Source organism: Zophobas morio, unplaced genomic scaffold (genome assembly GCF_036711695.1).
Source record: "Zophobas morio isolate AGI-343-1 ecotype UQ-CSIRO unplaced genomic scaffold, CSIRO_AGI_Zmor_V1 ptg000108l, whole genome shotgun sequence".
In the NCBI taxonomy this organism is placed as follows: domain Eukaryota; kingdom Metazoa; phylum Arthropoda; class Insecta; order Coleoptera; family Tenebrionidae; genus Zophobas; species Zophobas morio.
In genome coordinates, this window is record NW_026972213.1 from 3,450,968 (window position 1) to 3,475,183 (window position 24,216).

At 34.4% G+C, this 24,216-nt stretch overlaps 1 protein-coding gene across 1 annotated transcript in view; it reads left to right on the forward strand.

Annotated features, from left to right (window-relative positions):
* Positions 1–24,216, forward strand: part of LOC135144828 (thrombospondin type-1 domain-containing protein 4-like) — a 387,796-nt gene that overhangs the window by 115,577 nt on the left and 248,003 nt on the right. Inside the window, exon 2 of the mRNA XM_064076929.1 lies at positions 175–265. Coding sequence (XP_063932999.1) covers positions 175–265 — 91 coding nt within the window. The remainder of the gene's footprint in view (positions 1–174; positions 266–24,216) is intronic.

Below are 24,216 nucleotides of genomic sequence, written 5' to 3' on the forward strand. Positions count from 1 at the left end.
CGAAGGTGTTGGCTTTAAAAAAATATCATCTTTAATTATTCCGAAGCTTTACAACGTATAGAGTGATCAATCATTTTAATAATTGGCCGAATTGGGCCCCACCTTCTTTGTAATTAATTTGCCACACGTTATTCAAATTGATCCGTTGCATTAAAATATGTTTCTTTATTTCAGGGCGGCGGCAACCCTTGTTCTGTTTGATGTCGGGATGATGTACGACCCAAAGTCAAAGATAGTCAAAGCGCCAGGAACATATCCGCTCGAAGTGAGTATGGTTTTTATGGACCAGTCAGTGTGAACATCTCTATACAAATACACCCACTGCTTGTTGTTACTCTCTATCTGATAAATTGTTTCTTATCGGATTACATGAAAACCCGCTCTATTCCTTTTTTTATTGGGTAGTACCTCGCACGCCGAATTCCATTTGTCATGGTAGCTCTAACGGCTTCAATTATCGTTTACCATTGGTACCGTTTAACCGGAATATTATTTTACGACATAAACATCAAGGTGAATGGGAATTCGATACAAACGAAGACTACTGACGAGAATGGTGGGCGCCAGTGGCGTAACGCGGAGGCGGTTGTGTACAGTAACGCCAATAAATTTTTTACTGATCATTCTGGTTTTATCTGTGTCAGTGTGATTTTTGTTTTCACTTCGTTGATTGAATATAGGCCAGTAATAAAATATTTTTATTGATTTTTTACACCTGTTTCAAATTGCTGGAACTGTATCTACTGTATCTAGCGAACATAAATATAACGGAACAAAAGGTCAAAAATGTAATTATTAAATTTATGAACTGTTTTATTTTCTAGCATCAATATTGTCTTCTGTTTTTTTTTTTTAATACAAAGTGCTTCAAGAAAATTTGACGCATATTTGCGGGCATATACTTCACGTAATCCCATTGTATAATACATTGAATTTTTTTTTTTAAGGCATTCCAATCCTTTTAGTCTGGCGTATATATTTTGAGAAAAGTTGAAAATGCCATAAAAATACTTCGACAAGTACATTTTTGAGGCTAAAATTTTGCATTTCACTATTAAATTGAAAAGAGGAAAACATTGCAGTATGTATTTTTATTTTGCTAAAGTTCTGTTGGGAATGAAACTGGTATTTGAATTTTGGACGGAGTGAAGTTGGATGAGTATCGAAATTATCTCAAAGATTTTGTTTCTCCTGTAACAGTTTGTTTATTTTCTCAAAACGACCTTAGCGAAACCGCTAAAAACCTTTGAAAAAAAAATGGTCGAAAGTTGTTTCGCACCGAAAGTACAATAAAACATCCAGCATTTTCAAATTGAATTTTTGCTTTACACAATTTTGTGATGACCTCATCAACATTTTTGCAAGGACAAATATATCATCTCGGATTGATGCATGTAGTTCTTGCTAAGGGCGGGTAAGCCGGCTATTGCTTGCTTATAGAAGATTCTGTAAGAAAAAGTTAAACTTAGCCCCGCCCACTCACCCGTTCGCTCATTTTTTTTTTCAGAAATAAAAAACAAATGTTATGGGAAATACTACAAAAAAAAATTACGATTAACAGTCTTTTTAACAGCCTCCGGGGCTAGTACTTGCTAAGATAAAACTGATTGTGGCAAACGACATACCCTCTAAGAAAATAGAGGGCGGGTGTGCGGGGCTAGTACTTGTTAAGAAAAGATTGATTTTGGTAAATGACATCTTCTAAGAAAAAAAAAAGTGGGTGGGCGCGGCTAAAACTTGCTGATCTAGGACTGAACAATATTAAGGATAGTCACTGGAATAAAGAAGGGGTGGGTGGGCGGGGTTACTGCTTGCTCATAAAACTAGAAAAAAGCTAAATTTAGTCCCGCCCACCTTCTTTCTCTATTTCACTGGCTTATTTTATTTAGTGTAAAATGAAAATTGAAAAATAACAGTATTGTATTCCCAAAGTTTTCGGAGAAAATGGAGTGAGCCGTTGCTGACGTAATTAATAAAATAAATTGATTCAGTTATTAATTTTTTTGAGACATCGCATATAAGCAAGTCTAAAAAGATATTCATGCGTATTGATTCATCATACTTTGCACATTTAAGATAGGATTTATTCAGCAAAATTTTGAGGTGATGTCATCAATTTTTTGGGGGGGATGAGCAAGTACATTTTGACAAACAATTTACCATGCTTATGATAACTTTAAAATATCTGCTAGATTTCAAAGCATTCGGCTTTGTAGTTCCTGATTAAATCAATAAAATTGATTGACCCATTCATTAATTTTTTTGAGTCACCCTATATCACCAAATCCAAAAAATATGAATGTAATGCTAAATCACAAGTATAGACTCATCCTATTTTGGACATTTTAGACAGGATTCATTTGGCAAAATTTTGGGCTGACGTCATCAATTTTTTGGAGGGGATAAGTAAATATATTTTGAATAAAAATTTATTATGCTTATCATATGTTTAAAACATTTGCAAGATTTCAAAGCATTCGGTTCTGCAGATTGAAAATTAAATTTTAGGTGAAACGAAATTCACCGGGTCAGCTAGTATAAACATAAACTTAGTCGAAGTTGAGCATGTGGGTACTGAGAAATTGACAATATGTGTTTTCTTGTTGGTCATTTGCTTTAAATATATTGCATATTGTCATTTATGTGGACTACACCCTTTTGAAATATATTATATATAACATATATTTTTACAAATTTTTACTGTCTTTACAATTTGGAACAACAAACTTCAATGATTTTTGTAATATCATACCTGAGTTTCTACCACTAGAAAATATAAATGAAAATGTCGCTAAACATAATTAGTTAATAACCTTAAAAATTCTGACCAGAGGTAAACATTTGTACGTTGTGTGCCAAACTGTGATATATAAGTGCAAAGTTTTTAAGCACGAAATTCATATATTTGATCGTCTATGAAAAAACAGCCCAAACTGTAAAACTTAATAATAATGTTATCATCGGTAAAACATAGTCGAGAATGGCACGTTTCCTTCACAATTAAGAACCACTATATAACTGGAAAGCAAAGTGTCATGCAAGCTTGCCATCAATAAACACTTCGTTGAACCTACAAAAAATACAAGGGTGCTAAATTGGACAACAGTGCATTAGTAATTTGTAACGTGTTGATGTAGCCGTCGACAGTGTAAAACTGTATTTGGACTCCAATAGCAGAATTAGTAAAACTCATTAGCGAAGTTCTCATTCGTTATAAAACAAATAAAGATACAAAAACACTGGTTGTTGCAGCAACCTGCAGGTTACTAGATTGGGAACATTTTGAGAAGAACACACCGTCAAAGTCGCTGTAGAAGTAAACGCGTCTGGACGGGTCCATTTACGAATATAGGGGGAGGAAACTGTACTAGTCGTACATACGTGAGCGGTGTTTGTTATTTAATTCTGTTTTGAGATAAGTAATGATAGGAATAACCACTGGCATAAACTGGTCAATGTCTCTCTGATAGATTGTGTTAACGTGTTCCGCCCAAAATTTTGCATTCTAGTTATAAATTATATGGAATTGAAGCAATAGTTCAAAGAAAATGTATTTTCGAAAAGAGTTATTTATGGTATGAATGTTAAAAGTGAGTATGAACAAATTAAAACCACTTTTAACATGAATATCACACGTTTGTTTAAAAAGCAACAAAAACTTTTAATTATTATTATTAATTTTTACAAACAAATTGAACAACATCGGCGTAGATGTGAGCAAATTCATAGAAACTGTCAATTTGCTGTTAGTTACAAATAAAACGTTGTTTATAATCAAGAAATCACAGTGTTGTATGTTTGAAAATTAGAATTAAATGACACAGATCGTCAAAATGGTTGTAACGAAATTAATTTCACGATAGTTTTCATATATTTATTGACATTTTGAATTGTTGTTTTGGGTCATATTGTCAAGATAAAAATTGTAAAGCCAGATTTTCCTTTAACAGTTTTATCACATGGTGAAATTATTTTTTCTTTTCTTAAAAGAAAATCAGTTAATTTTATGTTCTCTACTATATTTCCTTGGTTTTCACAAATATATTATATTACAAAACCACATTGTTAATCCAATATAACTTGTTTGCAAATGATGTTTGTTTAATAAAACTTTTCGACATAATGATTTGTATTTACCTAAGACGAAATAACCACCGGTGAACTAAAATGTTAATTATTGCGCGTGGGTTCGCCAAATTATCCCTGTAAACCCGTCGTTACAGCTCCGAACGACCATATGCTCGAAGAAAAACAAACAGATCAATTTTAGAAAAGTGTAATTTTCCCAACGATCGAAATAAATCCAACAACTTTGACAGTGAGTAGAATTTTTCCGACTTCGCTTCTCCCCTACGACGTTACAGCTAACATCAATTCCAAGTGAAATAAACGTAAAATAAACCACCAAATTCAAAACACAACTTGGCCAATAATTCACAACAGAAAAGACCGAAAATGGCTACGACGTGAGCTATCCATCCGAGGTCGCTCTTGTCCTACAGCAAATACGATCTGAATGGGCAGTGAATGAGCGACAAATTCCTCGTGAATAAATAAAATAAATGCGAAAAACGTTGGGACAGACAGTTTGGGAAGATTAAAACGGCCTTCCCAGCCAGTCAAATCTAAGAGTTACGAGATGGCTTGACATGTTGCCGTATCGCAAGATTAGCATTCAGAACAAACAGGGGTTGGGATCTTGTTTTATTTACATAACACGATCAACCCGTGGATTATCTTCCAATCGTATTCGATCAGGCGTCAGATTTATAAAGCCGATAATGAAGAAATGAGAAGACGAAGCTCGATTTTTTCTTCATTCTTCGGCAAATGTGGTCGGATTTAATCGAGGTACAGGCTCGCCCAAAAGAGTGGAGCTGGTTAAATATTCTGAACTCTACATGGTTTTGCACGGGTTTTAGAGATATAAAGTATGTATTTTTTTAATAGTTTTGTATCTACCTTCTAACATATAAACTTAACTGGACACTTTTTAAAAATGTTTTAACTACTTAATTATTTCAACGATTTCGACATGCCGTAGAAGCTTAACTTAACGGCATGTTGAGTAGTATATAGATATAGCAATTTCGTTGAATATCTTGTAACCGTATCTGCCTCCAAGCTGCCATCAAAATAATGTTACTTTGAAATATGAGACTATAATCATTTCCTTAAAAACTGAAACCATTTATCATTTTCTGTAGAACGTTATAGAATTATTTTTATAATGACTACGTGTCACGTCATGTAATCGTTTGTTCCGTGTAGTTAAAGTCTTCATGGATGCAAAGTAAACAAAGCAAAATATGTTGCTTCTTTTTTGATGCGGAATTATCTAGATAATTTTACGGAAATCAAAACAACCCCTTCCAATGCTTTTGATTTCCATTTATACCGCTAGGAACTTGATAATCAAAGTCAAGTTATCGTTGTGTTTCAAAAATTAATGAGAACAAATGTTTGAAAAAAATACGTAGTACTGTTGGAATGTATGTAGCTTACGCAAAATTTCAAAGCGCTGTCATTAACCATTTTCGAAATCTTAACCGGTTCCATACTTTTGAGCGGCCCTGTATGTGTGTGTCATTAAACTGTAAAAGATCAATTCAGCTCGCTTTATTTGTTTAGAAATTCGTTCTAATTAACATTTTGGGGCATAAAATGTGGATTGTTTCGTAACATCAAAGCAAATTAAACACACAACTGAATAAAAATAATTAATTAGAAATCGATTTTCGAGGCCTTAATCGAGAAAAAATATTTTAAATTCTAGCGACCAATTATCACGAAGAGGTACCACCGATGGAATTTCGTTTTATTCAGCGGTAACGACGTATTTATCCGAAAGGAAAGTCTTCGAAAGACTTCATGCATGCAAATATTATGCAAACAAAGAGCTATTTAAATTTATGACAAGCAATTTGTTTAATAAGAAGTAACAATTTATTGCTTTATTAAATTACTCAGTCTTTCCATGGATGGACGCGCACGGTACGAAATAAATTGTAAATGCTTTAAAAGTGGATTTTAATCAATGGAGAGTCCTTGACTTAGAAATAACTCATGTTCCTGAAAATAGATGTGTAGGTTCGCACGAAGTAGAGGCGGTGAGTTGGTGTTGAGTGATAAGGTGGTAATGACCTAACGGAAAAAAATCGCAGAAGATTTTATTGAAAGACTCTAATTAAATCCTAGGAATTCATTTGAAGTTTGAGATACGACAACTTTATGTTACAAACGTGCGAAATTGGCTGGCGAAAATAACTGCTTGACAGCTGTTTTTTAATTTTTACGGAAAATAGCATTAATATCTTAGAAGAGTTTTAGTGAAAAATAATAAACCATCCGTGAGGCGCTTTAATAACACAGTGCCAAGTACTGTCCAGATAATTGTAAATTTTTGATGCTAAATCGCAGGCTAATTTACAGAAATAATTAGTTTATGTGTTTTGTGTGTGAAATAATGTCGATCGATAGTAAATGTGTTACGTGCGATATTTGTCGCAAGCTGGTGCGTATAATTTAGTTCCGAAACTGAAATAGGGTGTTTTCAATTTAACGCAGGAAAGCTGTGGTAAATGTCACATAGTTACAACTATTATGACCCGAAAAACAATGCGTTGGAGAAAATTAAAGGTACTACAAAAAAGAAGGGTTTTTCTGAATCAAATAATGGTCGTTATCTCAGAACAAATTTATAAACCAATTTCAAAAAAGACACAGCCGGACGGTGATCCGAGAGTGGATGAAATTTTTTGCGAGGTTAGCGAGCTTATTGTGCTAATGGACGCAACTTGGACGATACCGTTCCGATTTCTTCATTGGCCAATTGAAAGGAGTAGCTTCGCTCGCCTTTTCGCAAGTTGTTACTGACTTTTTATGCGTTAGACACAGAAAACTCGACAGCAACCATTCCCACCACCCCTCCTACTAAAAGCTATTAAAGGCCATTACTAGGTCTCAAAATTCAGGAGCATAGTACCCAGCCTATAATGTGGCCCCATAACCTGCTATTATAACTTTATTATATGAAAATACAAAACTGGAATGCATATTGAAAACTATTGTGTCTTATGTCTTGTTGCTAAGACAACGACAACCAGACGATCGCGCTTCGGTTGCCGACTAAACACGATGGATATTTTCTTCATCAAAGGACTTATACCCCAATATGTTCCATATTGCACTGCATCATATTACTGAATTTTTACAGACGTCGATGACAGATTTCTGGTTAAAAAAAACGACAAGCTCCTTTACGAGTTTCCCTATCCGTATAAACAAGCTCTTCCCGGAATGCTTCTTCCACTAACTTCCGTGATGACGCGATGGGATAAATGGTTAGAAGCGTGTGACTTATACCTATATTGAAATTTACCAACCGCGAGTGGATATTTTATTTTTTTATATCAAAGCAACAGGGATGGCATGTAAGCATATCGGGTTAGAACAACAACATGGGTTTTGTCAAGGTAGATCGACTGTTACTAATTTTTTCTACTATCAAAATTACATCAAACGCTTTGGAAAAAAGTCAACAGCTAGATTCGATTTATGCCGACTTAGCCAAGGCGGTTGGTGGATCATGGCGTTCTAACCTTTAAATTGAGAGCTATGACTTTTGATAGCATCTGTGTTCAGTGGGTGCCAATTTTATCAGTCAATCCTAAGCTATTTGTCAAGATAGGATGCCATATTTCCAGTCCTGTTAACGTTAGTTCAGGGACACAGCAGTGCTCACACTGTGGCCCACTGTTATTTACATTATTTATTAATGACATCTGTATTGTGATCAGGTTTTCTAATATTTTATTGTTTTTTGGTGATTCCAAGTTATACAAAGCTATCAATATATTAAAGGATTATTGGGAGACTCCAGAAGATTTGAATTGTATGTATAAAAGGAGGAACATCAATAATGGAATCGAATTAAAGGTGAAAAAGTGTTTTCAGATCACTTTCTTTAAAAGTAGAAATAATATTAATTATAAATAACGGATAAACAATACTCCTTTAGTTAGGGTGACAGCAATGCGTGGAGTTATTATGGCTGCTAATTTAAGTTTTCTCAGGATAGACAGTTTGCTATCAATAAATCCGATAAAATTCTTGGGTTACTCTATAGGCAAAGGATTTGTCCATGGATTCTCTTAAATTAGTATTTTGTGTCTTAGTGATCTGCTTCATACGTCACTTATTAGAGGAGTTGAGAAAGTCTAGAATACATTTTTGAGAATGTGTGCATTGAATAACGAAATTGCGTAACTGAAATAAATAAAGGGTGATCAAAAAGTTTTCAGATTAGAGTTGGCCATGGAAATATTTAAACTTTAAAAAAGGTTAAAATAAGGTTATGCTTTTACAGTTTTTAATCAAAGACATGACAAATACTTCCATGACCAACTCTAATCCGAAAAATGTTTTGATCACCCGTTACAAAAATGCATTCAATAAAAGTAAAAAAGTATTTGTCCACATATCTTCGTGTCTTAGATCATCCCTGCCAGTATTAATCTATGGCGATGGTTTTAACTTATTATTATTTTTACTTCCCGAGCGTAAGCAAAGGAAGTATTGTAATCGAGTCCGTCGGCCGACTCTCTACTTTTACGTTTTCTCGATCTTTCATGACCCCTAGAAGACGAAGAAATAGGTCTCCCATTTCCGTCTGTCTGTCCGTCTGTCCGTCTGTCCGTCTGTCCGTCTGTCCGTCTGTCCGTCCGTCTGTCCGTCCGTCTGCCGTCCCGGATTTTTATTAGACAGATAATCTCCGAAAGGACTCGACCGATTGTTGTGAAATTTTGTACTTATATTAAGAATATCATGTAGATGGTAAAACGCTAACCAAAATTTGTCTAATCATCCCCACCACTAATGCGATGACGTCACTTCAAAATTGTACATAGTAAATGGGTTTTCAATTGTATAAAATAACATAGTCCTACACATGTAGTTTACAACTCTGAATCGACTTTTCACCCGAAACGTCCAGATTTTTGGAAAAAAAATCAAAACTATAAAACAACATTTTGAAATTTAATTTTTAATCTGCTAACCAGAATGCTTTGAAATGTTGCAGATGTTTTAAGGCTGTAAAGAGCATCATAAATCTTTAGTCAAAAAATATTTGCTTATCCCCTCCAAAAACTTGATGACGTCAGCTCAAAAGTTTGTGGAATAAATCATATCTAAAATGTACAAAATATGATGAGTCTGTACTTGTGATCTATCACTCCATTCATATTTTTTGGATTTGCATATACAGGGTGATTCAAGAAAATAAATGAAAGCGTAAATTTATTTTACTGATTTAATCAGGAACTACAAAACCGAATGCTCTGAAATCTTGCAGATGTTTTAAGGTCATAAAGAGCATAATAAATGTTTAGTCAAAATATATTTGCTTATCCCCTCCAAAAACTTGATGACGTCAGCTCGAAAGTTTGCCGAATAAATCATATCTAAAATGTACAAAATATGATGAGCCTGTACTTGTCATTTATCACTCCATTCATATTTTTTGGATTTGCATATACAGAGTGACTCAAAAAAATTAATGAATGCGTAAATATATTTTATTGATTTAATCAGGAACTACAAAACGGAATGCTCTGACATCTTGCAGATGTTTTAAGGTTATAAAGAGCATAATAAATGTTTAGTCAAAATATATTTGCTTATCCCCTCCAAAAACTTGATGACGTCAGCTCGAAAGTTTGCCGAATAAATCATATCCAAAATGTACAAAATATGATGAGTCTGTACTTGTGATCTATCAGTCCATTCATATTTTTTGGATTTGCATATACAGGGTGATTCAAGAAAATAAATGAAAGCGTAAATTTATTTTACTGATTTACTCAGGAACTACAAAACCGAATGCTTCGAAATCTTGAAGATATTTTAAAATTATCATAAGCATGGTAAATTTTTGATCAAAACGTATTTGGTCGTCCCCCCTAAAAAATTTATGATGTCACCACAAAATTTTGCTGAAAAAATCCTATCTAAAATGTACAAAATATGGTGAGTCTCTTCTTGTGATTTATCATTCCATTCAAATTTTTTCGATTTGCATATACAGGGTGACTCAAAAAAATTAATGAATGCGTAAATGTATTTTATTGATTTAATCAGGAACTACAAAACCGAATGCTTTGAAATCTTGCAGATGTTTTAAGGTTATAAAGAGCATAATAAATTTTTAGTCAAAATATATTTGGTTATCTTCTACAAAAAACTGATGACGTCAGCTCAAAAGTTTGCCGAATAAATCGTGTCTAAAATGTACAAAATATGATGAGTCTGTACTTGTGATTTATCATTCCATTCATATTTTTGGATTTGCATATGCAGGGTGACTCAAAAAAATTAATGAAGGCGTGAATTTATTTTATCGATTTAATCAGGAATTACAAAACCGAATGCTTTGAAATCTTGGGAATATTTTAAAGTTATTATAAGCATGGTAAACTTTTGTTCAAAATGTATTTGTTCATCCCTCCTAAAAAAATTGATGACGTCACCTTCAAATTTTGCTGAATAAAATGCAAAAATATGATGAGTTTGTACTTGTGATTTATCATTCCATTCATATTTTTTAGATTTTCTTAAGAGGTGGTTCAAAAAAATTAATGAAGTCAATTTATTTTATTGATTAAATTAAAGGCAACACTTATTATTAGTATTACACCCCGACCAACCCAATTTGGTAGACACAAAATTTGTTAAAGGAAAAACTCGGTTGAAACATAAGGGTAGCACGCTGATTTATATCGACTTTAACATTACAGACCTGCATTTGTTTTATGGGCTCACTTGGTTCCGCGAATGTGAAATAGACATGTTTATAATCAACCAATTGTGAATTTCACCGTCAAGAATTAAAATAAAACCCAATGTTTTATATAATAAGCGGAAGTCGAAGCAATAAAACCGATGGTCGTTTTGTTTACAGTTTCTCTGTTTGACTCTCACGTATGCTGTTACGCCTGTCATCTTAAATTAAGAATGTTTATACATACACGATTTTCAGTTGCCTCTGATACGTATACGTGAGTAAATTGTTTCGTTATTTTATTGATTATTACAAATCAATATTCAAAACGACCCAATTCATTTTCCCGAAAATTTGAGAATATAATAATTTTATTCTTAGTATTACACTACATCTATCCCAACTGATATACGTGTCCTTGCAAAAATGTTGATGACGTCATCGCAATTTTTTTTTTAAATTCCCACTACAAAAATGTAATGAGAAAAAAAACACAATAAGCATGCAGTCGTCAAGTTTCCGACAGCGAGGGAAGTACTGTCTAAACTCTTTAGACCAATTTTTTTCACAACCGCATATCCATGAATATTTATTATACGTGTTACGTTTATTAAAATATCTATGAAAGTCTCTCGTTTTGTCCTGAACACTTTTTTTTATTAATAAATCGGGGGTGGCTCTCCCTAAAATGTTTTACAAAAATCGTGACACAGGACGAATTTTTATTAAATATTCAATCGAATTCATTATTTTTATTTAAAATCAAACAATTTCACTCGCGCAAAATGAAAATTAAAACCGTCAGTTCAGTTACTGCTGATGAACAGGGCTCGAATTCAGCATAATAGCGCGACTAGACGCACGGTTTCCATGGCAACGGTGTAAACAAAACGTCTAAATGAACCATGAGTTGGCTTCCGTCTCCGCTTTTGTCAGCACTTCATCAGAATAACACATCATTTATCCAAGACACATCTGCCTCCTGGTACCAGCCGCCCCTGGTATTCATACCAAAACAGGAATTAATAAATATAGATACGTTAGAGTGCAAACAAACTTACTATTGATGTCACTTTTCTTTTTAGAGTTTTTTGTGGCAAAATTGGATGCTCAGAAATAAACAAGTTATTTGTCGGACTTGTTTCTTTAGTTCTCCGGTCCTAACTATGCAGCTACGAGAGTAGTCAGAACAGCCAATGCTCCCAAGGGGTATTTGGAGTTTCAAAATCAAAATTCAGAAATTCAACAAGGAACATTTTATTTTGAATTTTGGGTGCTTAATTATATTATAGGTTTATTGTTTTTGGCTAAAATAAGTTACGATCTAGCACGTCAGCTTCTTTATTTATTTAGTTATATGTTATAGATTGCCTTTATTATTAAGTTTGTTCTATAAATTGTATTGGATTATTACTATTGTTAAAATGAAATATCCCGTAAATAAATAAAATATGTATGTAAATAAACTTTTTTCGGGTATATGGGTATTTCAACCCTTTAAAACATTTTGTATTTTTATTAAATGATAAAGCCCCCAGCAGTACAAAGTGCAAACTAATTGTTGTAAAACTTAACATACAAAACCGTTTAAATTTCATCGACTGAAAAGTATTCCAGGGGCATTTGAAAATTGTCTAGCAACAAAGTTAGACTCTGTATTCAAGAGAAACCCTGATTCAAACGTTTTATATGACTTTTATGAAGGACTGAACCCCCGATATCAGTGCAAACTATATTACCTGGCTTTACTTTAATTATGCATCTCTAACGAGGTATTTTCTACATTTAAAGATTTTTTGAGACCTATAAGAAAGAAAAATTTCACACTTTCGATGATTGTTCATGCAAACGCTCGACCTTGATGTCTTCTTTGTATCTCGGTGCATTTGGATCATTTCCGAGGAGTTATAATCGTAGTATATCAAAGTGAAGAAAACGTCAAGCAAGGTCATGCGAAAAATATACCATACAATTGACTAAACAACAACGTGTTTGTGGTTCAGAAAAATTATATTCCAGAGTAACGAGTTAAATTCTTTTTGCGTACATAGATGATAGTTCTGCATCGTGTCTTAGCAGTGTGCTCTTGAACGATTTTGATAGATATAATAACCAACGTATTTACATATTTATGATCAATCAACTATTATGGTAACTTTATGTAACTTGAGTCATTTTACCAAAGACGGGGATGGGATTTTTGTCTTTATTCTTAAAAAATGTGCGACTATTTTTCAAGAAGTATGGAAATTAGAGAAAGAAACAGGTGTTGGCCAATTTTGAATTTGCAGATTTTTAAAAATGAAAAAAGTTCATTTGTACCGCATGTAGATGGTGCATGATCTCCAATCTAGTAATTATTTGCGAGGCTAAACTTTTGCTACTTTGTTAGAAATCAGTTGCGACAAAGTCCTATTTGTATGGAAAATGGATTATTTAATGTGAAGCAAAATTCAGTAAGAATGGTGCTGCAAATAAGCATAAGTCGCACTGTTGTGCTCAAGAGAATCCGCACTGGGCATCATGGGTAATCGAATTTCTGATCTTTTTTTATGACGAGCTGTGAATCTGAACTGACTCCAAAACTGCTTGCAGCTTCTACTGAAAGATTTGCTAGCAATTGGAAAATTTGCCAGTTGCTCTGTGGAGATTTTTTGTTGCAACCATAAGGCGCGCCTGTTCAATAATCATAGAACCATTAGAAGTTACCTGAACCAACCACTTAATGATAACTGGATAAGATGAGGCTGATTTGTCAAGCACCTTTTACTGATATCCTTGAAGTTCAGACTTGTATAAACGATGTAGATATCGTGTGGAGGGTGTGACGTACCTCAGCGCCGCGCCCTGGACCGACTAGTGCTGCTGAAAACGAAACACGCCTGGTTGGCTTAAGCGATGTGGTCACCTTCACGTCACGGGGGTGGCGCCTTAGTTCGGGAGCGGTGTGTTCGGGCGCCAGCTCTTTCTCCTGAAAAGTAGCGAGCACTGGGCTGACTCTAAAGCCGGAAAGATTCCTAAAATAAAATCTTGCAGCTAAATCAAATAATTTGCAATTGAAGAAACAAGCAAAAACAACAAGGCACAGTAGTTCTAGGCTCCTTGGTGGCGATTTCCCTCTGAATGGGCTCCTTCTGGTCCTAGGGGCGGTGGATCTGTAACGGAATTGCGCGGCGACACGATAGGGGAGCGCGGCGGCGGAAAACGACACGTGCTAGGCTTTGACTGATCTTGCGCGCGTTCAAAACGTGGAGGATACCTAGACGGTATAGTGAACCAAGAGGTATAAGGTTATATGGCCATCATAAAATTAGTTGATCGCAAATAAATACCCCCTTTGTGTGGTTCGCACTAAGCTTACCGGTTGGCAATAAATCATCTTCTAAACATTTCTTGCTCATATTTAACAGGGCCGGCTTTCAAAGCGAGTGGTTATTTCGGAACCCTCAGCGGCTGCAGGTAGCAAAGAAATAGTGGAGTGTGGATTTTCATATTTAATGAAAGCCGTCCCTGAACGAAACCGCAAGAGCCGGTCGAGCTGTAGTGGACTCGTTATTTACGACCCTAAACCCTTTTCTATTGTAAACAACTTAACTTCGACACAATGGGATGATTTTATGATGGCCATATAACCTTATAGCTCTTGGTTCACTATACTTACGGTGATCGGTAGTCGGATGGATTTTGCACTCACAGCACACTCTCTACAAAATCTCCTAAACTTTATTCTTCAGGTTTCCCTTTTTCAACCCCAATTTCTCACGGCTGAATGGAACCCTTTTCCGGCTGCGTCGGCGTGGCGGTCGCCAATTCGTCCCCGACTATCGGTATTCGTCCCGGTCTTCGGCCCGCGAAAATTTGCTTCGTTACACTCTTCCGAAGGAAACAGGTTACATTGATCATGTGTTATGAGTTTTTGTAAATCTTTGTTTAACGAGTTCAGTTTGTTTCGTTATAATTTTTTTCCAAATTTAATAAGCTATATACTTATTTGACAAATTTCTGACATTTAGAAATATTTGAAATTTATTTGAAGGCAAATTTGGATTCCAGTTAACTTTAAAATATTTGTTGAAGCTAGAACCAATTGTAGTGGGTATTATAGTCGCTATATTAAAAGACTTAAGTGGGTCATCTTAGCTGAATAACCCTGTATAAAAAATAGGTCAAATGTTATTTCGACATAATTTCCCTCGGTCTTGAAGTACAGTCCAACAAATCCCCTATAGTTTCGGTGATTATCTGTCTAATAAAAATCGACATAGACGTCGGACACATAGCAGATGGTCGGCAGACAGACAGATAGACGGAAACCTATATTTTCAAACTTTAGGAGCCATGAAACGTCCAAAAAAACCTGAAAGTGGCAATTAATTACGTTATCAATAGCTTCTGTAAATCCATTATTAATAAACAACAAGAAAAGAAGACAAATAAAATTCCATCGCGTAGTTTTCAATAAAATTGAGTTGGTGAAAAAAGAAACACACATCAATTGACATCAGACGAGAATATAAGCAAATTACGGCAGAAAACGTTGCCGAACTTGTGTCACTTCTTTAGGATCTACATGAGTACAAACAACAAAGATTACACTGATGTTCATCTTATTGCAGAAAACAATGAAAAGCCACTTGAAGAGCGTTCAGATTGAAACATTTAAAATAACAGTGAAGATGAACATGAATCTGTTGTTAACAGGACAAAAGGAAGTGCTGGGTATCGTGGTCGAGAACTAAACAATTAGTTCATGAGAATGATCTTGATAAAATGCAATAATATTGACGGAAATGAAATTAATAAGGATAATGTGCAGATAGAAAGGTCATTTCCAGTGAAAGTGTCACTTCAAGAAGCTGTTAAGAGTCTAGCATCTGGCGAATGAAAATCATTTCTGGATTAAAACACTGAATTGGGTTAATTAAATCTGAGATAAAAATATTATTGGGAGTCATTTTCTTCTTTATAACAGATAATAATACAAAGAAGATAAATTCGTTTGGTAGACAGAAATTGGACCCACAAGGCTGGTGTAGATGTTGATGAAACAGTTTCTCTTGTGTAGTTAGATTTAGAATAATTTTTCGAGATGTGATTTCTTGGTAGAGTGTTTATTGGAATAATATTTGAAATAATTGTGTCGTCTTTTCAAGGACAAAATTAGAGCTTACGAGTTAATGAAGAACGTAATATTTCACACGAACATTGCAGAGATCGTGTTAAAAACTAACAAACTTTAACAGGCGTAACATATTTTGGACGTGCATTTCGTCGACTTTGTGACGTAATTCGAGAAAAACTCCAGAAAAGTTCCAACAATTTTACCACTCGAATTACAGACGCTATTGTTGAAATGCCTGGCAGTTTTAGAACAGTACAATTGCTATAACTAGCCTTATTCAAACGTGGCTATGTTGATTTGTTTACCAGATAAAGTAGATACGGTTCATTGTCATGGCAGACATAAAATCTGAATAAGTGTTTCAAGGATAGTCCATTAATTCGGGGGTCAATTTAATCTTTTATTGTAGTACTTTGTCGATTTCATATCAGATTCCGTAATTCACATAGCAATAATATAATTGTTTGTCACTTACTTCAGCTAGTTAAAGTAAAAATCTAACGAAACCAGAAAAATCCATCAAAAATTATTCGTTCATTTTAAAGTCCAATTAAAGTTTAAGAAAAGCCCAGAAACTTTTGGTTATCAATTATGCATGATCCGCGCTCCAGCAATAATTGAAGAGTGGATATGAAGCGTCGGTTCTAAGCTCACGCACGCTTGCTTCTTATGCGGTTTTTATACCACTCAGTACCTAAACAATTTAAGAGTATCCTGGAAAGAAATTTTGTAAATAAATTTGAAAGAATTTTTCACAAATCAGAGGAATTATAGTCCCTTAAACATTTGTCTTGACACTTGTTTCTATTCTTTGTTTCTTAGTGTCATATACCACAGACTGACCTAACGACTGACCATTGAATCAGCTGTAAAACTTCACGCAGAGCGTATTCTTAACAATAGCTCGAGTTCCTTTAAATATCGCATAAATCCAAATGAATGTTACAGCTTTATTGTCTCCTGTTATAGTTTAAATGACTATCTCATGCCATTCATTCTACTTGTACAGAGACTCGATTTAATTAGAGACGTCGTCAAAACATGCTCAGAGGAATTTATTGACAAGTAAATTTTAATATTGCATCTGCCCATTAACAACACATTCATCCGCCGTATCAGATTTTATAGCATCATATATAAATCCATAAAACAAATGTCCCAACAACGCATCCATTTATTTGCACGTACCACCACATCAACAGTATTTATTGTAAACCAGAAAGAGGCGTCATCGTCAGGCGCTTGTAACATATGCACATAACAAGAGAGCACCCGTGGTTACTCTGCTTGTTCGAACCTGTAAGCCTAATAAACACCACAAAGCCATTGTTCTTTTGATTTAAGACTTTGATACGTCACAATCAATCAATACTTCGATGACGAATCTCTTTTGTATTGTGACTGTTAGACGGTAGCACATTCATCTTCATCGTCATTCATTTCAGAAAAAGCGACGTTGGAAAACAGCAATTAAAAAGTATAATCCGGATTCGCCCTGTTGGCGTTTAATAATATTAAAATCAAATTTATGCAATAACAGTTCACTGGAGCACGGTCGTCTTCAGTAAAGCGATTTATTTTTTTAAACCGAGCTTCATGAAATATTCAATGAAAAAACTCGAGAGAAAATTCCAGGACACATCTCGCGGGTTTTCAATTAAAGGTACACCGGAAAAGAAAAACAGGTTTGTTTGTACAAGCGACCGACGGCGTAGACACAAAATCAATTCAAATTAATTCCGTTTAGATTGATATTAATTCGATGCTAATGAGGAAAATTTGTTGTGATTTTCTTGAGCAGAGTTGACGAATCCGGCCGAAGTTCAGCGGACGAAAAGCACGCCAACATTGGCAGGATTATGAAGTGTTTTTCAAATTTAGATGATACTTTGTGATAAGGTTGTTAAGATGATCTTAATGTGCGCGGCTGAGGTGAGAATAAATGATGAGCTGTTATAAGCACAGTTATAATACATTTAATGGAGAATACCAAATTATATTGAAGAGGTGCTGCGTCTCTCTCGTCGCCATTGTATTAAACTGGTAATTGGTTTCGTCCCTTTGTGGAACTCATTAACCTGATGTACGTCTAAGCGTGGCTTTGAATGAACACTTTCTATAATGACCAAATGCTGCCTTATTCGACTTGCCTGCCAATTTAGTCAGATCACTATTAAAATTTTTGACTTGCTATACAAAATGAAAAAGTGAGGTGCGAAGTTGTTAGCACTGTTCCTGGTTCAACTAACTGGAAATTATCGATGTCTTGTTAACTCATGAAAAAATACATAATGTATTGATGAATCGAACCGATGTAATTTTGCGCATTTCAATTTTCATGATTTGGACTAATCTGTGTCGCGGTAGCTTGAAAAAGTGACAAACAAGTCGTAAATATTTAATGCTGTTAGAGTTTATTATCTGATTCTGGGCTTTGTGAATTAGGGAATTCGATATGGAATCGACAAAGTGCTGTAATAAAAGATTAAATTGACCCCAGCATTAATGGACTATCCTTGAACTACTTATTCAGATTTTATGTCTGCCATGACAATGAACCGTATTCTGCTTTATCTAGTAAACAAATGAACATAGCAAAGTTTGAATAACGTTAGTTATAGCAATTGTTGTATACTTTCAGACAGTTCAACAATAACGTCTGTCATTCGACCTACAAAATTTCAATCCGGGTTTTTTAAATTCACATGAAACTTTTAAACATACATCATTGATACATGAGCTTTAAAACAAAACAAAGCTGTTAAATATAGCTTTTTGGTACATGGTAAATTTTAGCAGGCTGCAATTTTATCCATTTATTAATTAGCTAGTTTACTTTAAATATTGCAATAAGGTCATTAAATATTTTCATAGCTATTAGAATACGTCCCGTTTTCGTCTTTGCCTAAAACGCTAACCAAAATTAAGTGATAGCATTTAAACAATTTGCTGATTGACTTGAAATTTTGACACGATGAGAGAATATCCTCAACATCGTAAATCCCTAGCTATATTTTATGTATTCACACCTTTCAAAAATTTAATATCATCTCAAAATTTTGTTAAGTAATTTTGTCACTTCAAATGTGCAAAATTATATTTTTTAAGTGGTGAATGAGGAAAGATGGGAATTAGGTTCTTGTTTCTTACCAACAAACAAAAAAGATTTGATGTAGCCTTGAAAGCGATGTCTGATTCCTTAAAAATTTTGAAGTTGGGTAAAATGGGGAAAAAGTGAGATACGGAATGAAGTTATGAAAAGTTTATATTTGTAGAGAGCTGTGTCAAATATTTTCGTGACAGTGAAATGGGAATTGATTATATTAACCTCTCTTTCTCGAATGATATCTAGTTTTCTTTCAAAGGCCTTATGGCTTAGGGGAATATGGAATAATGAAAAAAAAAGAACTGAAAGCTTCAAACTTATGGGGTTAAATGGTAAAAAAGAAGACCAAAGTATGACAGTCTTGGCATTTATGCGTTTTCTATAAATATCAAATAAAAAGGCTTGTTTTTAATAATTATTCAATCTCAGAATGGGACGGAGTTATTCTGTTCAATTTTATAGGTGAACTAGATTGAGAGATGGGTAGATAGATTTGATAAAATCTAAGAAAAAGGTTGAGACCATCGGGAGAACTTTGGATGAGAGTCAAGATATAATAAAATATTTGTATCAGTATTGTTCATGAAAAGTTTCTCCTAAAAGCAGAGACAAGGTTAATCCTAGGGCTACACTGGAATATTGTTCATAAAAAGGATGATTAAAGTTGAAGAAATTTTGTTTTGGGATAAATTCGACTAATGTAATTTAATTACATTAATGATGTGTGCAACAGCCAAGTGCCATTCAAATACTAAATCACTGATTAATTTAAGGGAACCAGAAGGAGAGACAGAAGGTAAGAGATGAGAAACGTCCAAAGAGATAAAGAATGAATCTGGGGGGACGATTACTTGCCTTAATTCTTCAACCAGCTCGAAATTGTTTTTGATGGCGTATTGGTATAAATATTTTGTCAGTATCAATGTTTTTGTATGCTAATTTACGTCTTATTTAACTCTGATGACGATACCACTTATTAGTCTACTTTTCGTGGTAAAAACTTCTTGTTATTGTAGCGTTGACCAAATTTATCTACCGTTCCATGTAAGCCAATATTGTTATTATTAGTATTAGCGCTATATGTACTTATCAAAATTGATATATTTCTCTCCATGAAAAGTTGATAATTTACTTGGAAAACTTTATTCAGAAGATCTTACTATAAATATAAGCGTAGAAGTCACCTTTACCTTTTTAACAATCCCACCCCTTTTCGTTTCAAAAGATAGCAAAGAAAAGTAGAATCAAATTAATCTAAAAACATGAACTTATTTCAACTTCAGAGACATTGCCATTCTCGGATTTTTTATCTACCTTCAAAATTTACTCTACTCAGCCAGGTTTTTAGGTTTTTATTCATAAGTAAGTACTGAAATTAAACTTCTTTGTTTCTTGTCGTCGCATTTATCAGTGGTGCAAATTGTCAATGAACATCGTCGAATGTGGGTAGGTAGGTGGAGTTGTTCAATTTTACTCTTCTAATTAAACTATCTTGACTGGGGTTTCTCTGGCTTATCTACCATAAATCTTTCTAAAAAGATTGAGGTCAGAAACAAATGTTGAACCCTCAACGAACTGAGTCTTTACAAATGATTTTAAGCGTGTTGTTGGACATGGATTTCAAAAATCCTGCATCACTGAAATTATAGCTCATTATGACGGTTCTGACTTGCCATTAATGTCAGTTGTAAACAGCCATTTAAATTAGTCGCTTTTATTGTTCTAACGTCTTTCAAGTGTAAATTACAGTAATTCTCGTTGATCTAAATTCAAAACAACAAAACAGTCGTTTTAGAAACTTTTGGTGCTTGCTTACGAAAATTGTGTTTTTTTAGGAAGCGAAAGACCGTGAACATGGTTTATCTTGTTGAACAAGACAGTCAGGTGTTCCTATTGCACCATGAAATTGAATAATAACGAAAGGATATTACAGAACAGTTTTCAAATTAAAAAGAGATTGAACTTATATACATATGTCATGAACAAAATGGTCAACATTTGCAACATTTAGTGTGATGCTTATCCATAATAAATTTGTTTCTTTTTATTGTAATATGTAAGTATTTAGGGAACCAACTAAACAGATGCGTGTGTCGTGAGTCCTTGGGCACTTGATAAGGTTCATATAAAGTGATAGGCGGCACGCTTCCATGACCTACTTCTACTCTATAATCATTTCTAGAAACTATGTATTTACTAAAAATGCGGCAAAACTTCGGAAGGTTAGTCCTTGAGTTATTTTAAGATTTTTTTTCCTTGGATCGTTTTGCAGCTGAAAATGACTACCACCAGACACTAATGTTTTCAAATTGTCTCAGAAATAAAAATCCAAAGGATTTAAGTTTAATGATCGAGTGATATGACTTCGGAAGAAAGCGAACAAAATAATTTTAAAATACACCAAGGAATAACCCCCTGAATTTTTGCCCCATGTTTAATGAGCACTCTGTATATGTAGGTATCGTTTATATTGAGTTTTGTTTTGCTACTTTGTAATAATTTTTTGCCTTTTCTTTTCTGAAGGCAAATCGGTACAGATCATTTTACAATCGTCACTAACCCTGCTATTGTGCAGTCCTGCTCTTCATAATCACTTCATAAAATTTTAAATTATAGATACATCTGCGTGAAAGTTAAAAATAGTAGACATGCCAATTGCCAACATTTATTCAAGTAATGAAGAAGTGTTTTTTTCCGAAAATCTTGATGCAATATGTGGGATATCCTGTAAATTTTAATGGCTCAGTTTTTTTTCAGAGACCTTGTGTACATGTACTTTAAAAATTGGGTGAACGGCCAAATACGAAATATTTATGTTATTCTGTAACGTTGAACGAAAAATGGATTTTATAATATTTTGTGATAAATAGCTTTTGGGTGGAATACATTTTTTTGATTATTTATTAAAGTCGGCAAGTGTCAGGTCAATAAATCATACTCCTATTTCAGTATTTTAAGAGTTATGAAATAGCAAGCAGTTGTCCAAATGATCCTACTGCAATATTTTTACCTTTTTAAGCGTAAACTAAGGAAGTATTGTAATAGGTTCTATCCGGCGAGTGGCTACTTTCATGTTTTCTCGACATTTCATGGCCTCTAGAGTATGGAAAAATAAATCTCCCGTTTCCGGCTGTCTGCCCTCTGTCGTCTGTTGCATATGAACTGGTGTTTGTGGCGATGTTTATTAAACAGATAATATCAAACTATCGGAGCGATAAATATATTTTAGAAATATCGTGTAGATGGTTTGTCTTAATCGTTCCCACCAACAATTTGATGACGTCACGTCAAAATTTTTAAATACAATATAAATTTTATAAAGTACTCTGGTTTATGAATTTCCCGTAATTGTTATTCACAATTACTTTAGAAAAATGTGTGCAATATTTTCCATGTGCTTTACGTAACCGATACTTCGCGCACGTACGAAACAAGTAGGTCGTCGCCGAGTGATTGAAATGTGGAAATTGGGTTACTTGGGCGCCCATTGGGTTCGAATCCAATCCTCGTCAACATTTTTTTTTTAAGAGACTGAATTTATTGACTTCAATTTATTTAGGTTGCAAGTAACACATAAAATGAAGACACAAATTCATCCTCAACATTATGCCAGAATCATGTTGAAGTTTAATATATTCATAAGTGACTCATCGCTTCATATTAATTATCGTTCTTAATCATCAGTAATAATAATTATGGTTTTGATCAATATGAAATTCTGTTAAAATCTTTTTCCTGTAGGACGACATCTTAGTTCTCATGTATCTGTTGCTTTAAAGTAACGTTCAGCATTACAAAGTCCTCAAAGAATTTCATTCAGACATTGAAAACAAATTTATTCAAGAGTGACTTATATTTTTATCATTTCGTAAAGCAACTGAAAATAAATTTAAAACGATGTTAATATTCTCGAGACATTCAAGAGAATAACATTTCAAACACTTTTTGCATATGTAACATATATAACGTCAAACCCAAACCAGACGTTCACAGACATTTCAGAGAAAAACGTATGTTGTTACTGTCCCATTCCTTGAAATTCTGCTGTTCCAAAGAACTATAAGAGCGCATCAACGTGAGATTTATACAGTGTGGATGGTCTTATTTATAACAGTGCATCATAAAGACGCATTCTGCTTTCCTCTGCACTGCTGTTACCTTTTTCAACCTCCACCAAAAAAGTCAACCCATTGGCACTTTCCAGCCGCGATCAGAAAATCCATAACTCACAGTAAGCAAAAGTCGTAATAAAATATTCCCGTTTAATGATACAAAATGACGTGCATCGATTTTAAAATGTAATTGATGTCTCGTGCATTGTAATTTTTGTTCTTTTTGCTATCGATTTGTATGGGCGCTGATGGTCGCCGTCCGTAGTTAGATAAATGGGTCGTAAGTCTCGTTTATAGCCGAAGTAACGAGCACAGGAAGGCATTACTTCACTTCAGTATACCGCAATCTGTAGTTGTGCACCGCATCTCAAATAAGAATGTCACAATAATGGGAACAAAGGGGTGTTAGGCTATAATGAGAGAAAATGTTTACGCATCGACGTAACGAAGCGGTTTTGAGTTAAATTTAGCAGAACACTTCAAAGAATCTTGTTGGGACGCTTTTTTTGATAGTTAAAGTAATTTTAACGCCTTTGTTCTCGCAGAAAAATCAGCTGGTCTGGGTCAAAGACTGTCGTCTCGTGTCACTACGCGACTGGTTGGTGGAAAGTTGTTGAATTAAAAGTGTCTTGTTTGTTCAGAGAGTGAATGAATCGTACGACTAATCAGAAAATGCAGAACAAACAAGTAAATTTGAATTTTTGAATGTTTACATTTTTACTATTTTCTTACATTATAAAAATTCCAGGAAAAAGGGCACATACAATAATTCAAAAAGGTTTGGATATTTTACAAAAAAACATTCGTTTAAAATTCTTTTGTCAGCACAGTTTTATGAAAAAGAAACCAAACGCAAAATCTAGCAGTTTATTCTTTTAAACGCAACAATCGTGTATCAGCATCCGAACACAAGTCCCTTCCTGTCCCTGCCGTCTCCGCGTCGGTGTTGCTCGGACAGTCTCGACCGTTGGCGACCCGCCGCCTCCGGTTGCCGAGCTCGCCCGACGGAAAATGCTGACACGGCCTTTCCTGACATGGAGAGTGTCCTCACTCGACGGACATGGGCACCTCAGTCCAGGTCCTCGGACTGAAACTC